General features: G+C 35.8%; 2 protein-coding genes across 9 annotated transcripts in view; one reads left to right on the forward strand and one right to left on the reverse strand.

Moving 5' to 3' along the window:
* The window catches only part of LOC106870794 (F-actin-monooxygenase MICAL3), a 110,126-nt gene extending 107,818 nt beyond the window's left edge, over window positions 1-2,308 (reverse strand). For all 8 annotated transcript variants that reach the window (XR_008265637.1, XM_014917000.2, XM_014916996.2 and 5 more), the window contains exons 1-2: window positions 2,021-2,308; window positions 951-1,158 (exon numbers count right to left, since the gene is read on the reverse strand). Coding sequence is in view for 7 of the 8 variants with exons in the window: in XM_014917000.2 (XP_014772486.1) it covers window positions 951-1,158; window positions 2,021-2,290 (478 nt within the window). In the remaining variant the exon portion in view is untranslated. The remainder of the gene's footprint in view (window positions 1-950; window positions 1,159-2,020) is intronic.
* Window positions 2,309-4,026: 1,718 nt separating this feature from the next.
* Window positions 4,027-5,305, forward strand: part of LOC106870778 (protein PFC0760c-like) — a 21,378-nt gene continuing 20,099 nt past the window's right edge. Inside the window, exons 1-2 of the mRNA XM_014916975.1 lie at window positions 4,027-4,184; window positions 4,985-5,279. Coding sequence (XP_014772461.1) covers window positions 4,027-4,184; window positions 4,985-5,279 — 453 coding nt within the window. The remainder of the gene's footprint in view (window positions 4,185-4,984; window positions 5,280-5,305) is intronic.

Consider the following 5,305-nt stretch of genomic DNA (forward strand, 5'->3'; position numbering starts at 1 on the left):
AAAATAGGTACCAGTTGATCACTGGGGTTGATATAACTGATTTACCCACTCCCCTGAAATTGCTGGCCTTGTGCCAAAATCTGAAGCCATTATTAACTCTTTAGCATTCAGACGACTGTCAAGTGTAATGCTTACTTATTCACTGTTTGTAATTAATCATTCATTATCTCACAGCTTTGAGATGTTGGTGATATGACTGTTTATTTTTAGAATGACATTGTAAGGTAAATGTGAGAAACTGGATATAGGTGGTTTGAATATTAAACAGGTGGGACATTTTGGTCAAATATGGCCAGTTTAAATGCTAAAAGGTTAAGCTAATGTTTGGAACATAAAAAGTTTTGCCACAGAAGAAAGCTAGGATTTAAATTTAATTAAGAATACTTTAAAATGGATCATATTTCTAACAAAATATACAGCCTGTGATTTTTCAATTAATTTTTTTTTAATAATTGAGAATTTGAAAGAATTTAGTAAAATGACTAAATTTTTCATTATTAAACTGGTGTTTAAAACATATAAATAACATTCTAGAAGGTTTTAAATTTAATCCTTTTATAGATATATCCACTCAAAATTTCAATAGTGTTAAGTGCAGAAAGCAGTTTTATATATCAACGTGTCTTTGTTGAAGAATGTCTTGTTTGAAATTGTTTTATGTTGAGACATGTCAAGTTTACCGAGGAAATGTGAGTTACAGAAAACATCAATTCTATTTTTTAGTCAACATCTAAAAATATTATTAGTCAAATAACCGTAAAATTAAATTTTACAGTTAGAGAGTTAAACGATAAGTCAAGCTAAATGATCCAAGGCATTTTGTTCTCTGGTGTTCTATAATATCTGATCTCCATAAAATTAACACTTAACGATTGTGATATTCATGAAAAACAGGAAACAAGAAAATTGAATAATCTCTTCAGAAGTGAATGTAAATCAGTCAAACTTACTTATATGATCAATGGAACCAGCACAGAACTTCCCAAAGAACTTCTTGGCACCAAAATTCTTCAGGTCAGTTATAAGGAATGGCCAAAGATGTAGGACATTATTACGAGAAAAGCTATCTCGTTTCTCTAACACCACGGCCTTCCCACCCAGCAAAGCAATCTCTATCGCTGTCCTCAAACCACATGGTCCTGAACCAATGATGAGTACCTGAAATAAAAATAACAATATGATATATATATATATATATATATATAGCAGAAAGGAGTTCAGTTTAAATAATATACTCTACAACAAGTGTTGAGTACTTTCTTTCTCATTCAGGACAAAAGATAATGTTTGAATGTTATGTATGTCTTTTTTTTTTATCCATTTACTTATTTAGTTATTCATCTAAAGGTGAGGTTTCTCTCCATCTCTACATAGTTTCTTCCCTTTTTTATGGTGACTGACTGAGAAAATGCTGTCAAAAATGGAAGCAAGAAATTTAAAATGGTCACAGAGAATAGCCTCGGCTTCAAATATACGAGTAGACTACTGCAGGTATTTAAAAGTTCTTTTTCTTCAGCTGTATATTTAAATGTGTGTGTGTGTGTGTGTGTGCACTTAATTTGTACAATTTATATGGCTGTGTGGTAAGTAGCTTGCTTCTCAACCACATGGTTCCGGGTTCAGTCCCACTGCATGGCACCTTTGCAAGTGTCTTCTACTACAGCCTCGAGCCAACCAAAGCCTTGTGAGTGGATTTGGTAGATGGAAACTGAAAGAAGCCTGTTGTGTGTGCATATATATCTATATCATCATCATCATCATATATATATATATAATGTATGTATGTATGTGTCTGTGTCTGTCCCCACTCCCCACCATCACTTGACAACCGATGCTGGTGTGTTTATGTCCCCGTAACTTAGCGGTTTGGCAAATGCTACATTCACAGCTAATAAATCCTGTTTTAAGTGCTTTTTCCTAATTGCAGGTAAAAGCAAAAAAATTGTTTTTTATTCAAGAAGTATTTTAAGTGAGAGGTGTGAAAGCCACATATGAAACTTATCAGAATTTAACAACCTACCTTGGTATTTGTGCAAGCTTCGCCTTTTCTGTATTCCTTGTGGCTTGCTCTTTTGTCCAGCTTGGCCCACAGTGACTGAGCTTTCCATGATGTCAATCTCAATTTCAACCTTCGATAGAAATGTCGGTGATCCGTCTGTTTAATGTCCAAGGCATCGCAGAGTAGTTGGAATGTATGTAAGATAGATTTACATGTCCCTGCATTCACAAACTGGTCAAACAGTACATTTGGGTCTCCACTGTACCCACTTTCTGGCGCAGAAGTCTCCATCGCGCATGGTTGCAGTTACTGCAAAGAAACAAACATAATAAATGTTAAGTTAATTATTCTATTCAATCATCACCATCATCAAATTTTAATTTTTACTTTTGTGTTTTTTTAAATTCTGAGAGAATGACATTTCCACACTGTTAAGCTTCCTTTTCCATGTTCGATAAGAAAACTAAATACATTTTTTTGAAACAGTTTGCTCTTTGTACACTGTCTGGGAAGTCTTAGAGAGGCACATGGACACTGCCCCTCTTCTTGTGATAAATTAATTTACAAAAGAAAATTTGTATGTCCTAAATTTATGTACCTGTATTTCGGCAAGATTCATATTCATAAACTATTATTTCACACCGGATTCTAATCTCCTTAAATCTTAAATGCTAGACCATGATCACAAACACAGATATATAAAAAATGATGACCAATTCTGATGAATGCAAGAAAAATAAAAAATAAACAATACAAAAAAAAAGAACAGATGTCAACTGCCTGAAAAAAGATGACCTCAAAAGCTCCAAAATGTCATTGTATTAATATTAACATAATAGAGACTTCACATGTATGCACAGGTTGGAAGTGTCTGCAAATTATGACCTGGAAGTGTCAATACATTATTTTTATTGCTCTCTGCTGCGAAGCAACTTCGTAAACATAGTCATGCCTGCACCCACATGCAGACATGTATATACATATATCATCATCATCATCATCATTTAATGTCTGTGACAGACATTGGAGCTTAATGTATTCCTCTGACATCAAACCCATGCCACTATGGAAGATGGACATTAAATGATGATGATGACAATGATCCATACTGACATGGTAGCATTAAGCAGCCCGAGGACTGCATTGGTCCCCAGTTGTCTGCTTTGGCATGGCTTCTATGGCTGGATTCCCTTCCTAGCATCAACCCCTATAAAGAGTGTACTGGGTACATTTTTCATGGCACCAGCACTAGTGGAGTTACCAATCAACGTGCAAGACAAGACCCCTTCATAGGGTGGGGTTGCAATATTGAGGAAGGTGGTAATCAGGTGCCCTAATCACTGTCACCTTGTCTTGAATAGAAATAAGAAAATCTCTCAAGATCACCTGCAGATTTGAAGGGGAAGGGCTGCAAATTTGTCGAAAAGATAGACTATATAATCATCTGTATGGAGTCTAGCTCAAGAGAGGTGAAAGCACACAGCCTAGTGGTTAGAGTGAAACAATTTATGATAGTAAGGTATTGGTTCAATTTCTGGATCAGACAGCACAATCTGTCCTTGGGCAAGGCATTTCACACCATGTTACTTCAGTCCATCCAAATGAAAGACACTTATTTAATATAGTGCTGGTGAAGTCCTCTCCCCTTTCCACTGGTCACACCTTGAATGTTTCACAGGATCAAGGGCAGAAAAGTTTGAAAGAATACCTGTGTCTACTTGCCACCACATAAATACCTAAAACAATTAGCAAAAGTATAAGACATGCTATCAAATACACTGTGTCTGAGAAAAGGTAGATGGTCACGTCTAGAATGTCTTTGATCACAAGTTTGTTAAATCAGAACTGACCTAGGAGATAAACAACAAAAACCATTTTCCAGTAAATCATGAATTCCAAAAATATCTTCTACTTACATAAGGATTGAATCACAATTTAACTATGAGGAAACAAAGAAAAAGAACAAAAAAGGGAGGTGTGGATTAAGGAGCAGAAGATGCAGTGGGTGAGAGTACACCTCAAAACAAATGTTGTGTCCAGCCGTGTCCTGCGGACATGACTGCTCTGATGTAGCAGTGAAGTATGGTCAGCGACACCTCCTGCTGCAACTACTCCACCTCGAGGGCTTCATTTGTCAGATGCGCAGAAGTTGTCTCAATTTTGTGGAAGAAATTAGCAGTGTAGGGTCTGAGAACACCTGAGGTCTTGACAGCAACTGGCACAAACTGATAGCGACCAGCACTTGTTTGTAAATGGGTGCTGTTGGTTTTTTTTTTCCCCTTTTTTTCATATGTGATAGGTATTTACCTTATTAACCACCACCCAACCATCCACTTCCAGACCTTACAAAATGAAAATACAACTCCAGCTGGATTTCAGTAGATAACAAATGAATGAAGCTAAATACTGCAAGGCATTTTTCTTTATTGATCTCCTATTTCTGCTAGCTACAACATACATACAACCAGTAACACCTACACATCATAACAACAGCAATAACAAATGTGATAAAACCAGCTGTTCTCAAAAGAAAAAAAAAGAGAAACACACACACACACACACACACACAAAAAAAAACAAAAACATAATGTATGTTTATATTGACTTTTCATTCTGTAAAGTGGATTTATAAAAAATTTATTTTCTGATAACGCTTTTTCATAAAAGTAGAAAATAAATTAATGTTGCAGAGGATTTTAACAGCATGCATGGAAATATGTTCCATGAGTTCAGCATTCCGACCATTTTCTACAATCAATAATACATGGTTTCTTATGTTGCTAATACAATATCAGATTCTCTGCTAACATATCAAGTTCTTGGTTAACCAAAAGCTAACCAAAATTTTAAATATATTGTTATAGATTCATTTCTGGTGTAACAAACTGATAAATTAATTTTTCTCTATCAGTAACAGCATCATCACTGTCATAATCATTGAAAAATATATATGATGATGGTATTGATGAGAACAATCATGTAAAGGAAGGATAAACATGGAGCTGATGATGATGTCAATGAGGAGAATGATGACGACGATGTCAATGAGGGGAATGATGACGATGATGTCAATGAGGAGAATGATGACGGTGATGTCAATGAGGAGAATGATGACGGTGATGTCAATGAGGAGAATGATGACGGTGATGTCAATGAGGGGAATGATGACGATGATGTCAATGAGGAGAATGATGACGGTGTCAATGAGGAGAATGATGACGACGATGTCAATGAGGAGAATGGCGATGACGATGTCAATGAGGAGAATGATGACGGTGATGTCAATGAGGAGAATGATGATGGTGA

The sequence above is a fragment of the Octopus bimaculoides genome, chromosome 15 (genome assembly GCF_001194135.2).
Source record: "Octopus bimaculoides isolate UCB-OBI-ISO-001 chromosome 15, ASM119413v2, whole genome shotgun sequence".
NCBI lineage: Eukaryota > Metazoa > Mollusca > Cephalopoda > Octopoda > Octopodidae > Octopus > Octopus bimaculoides.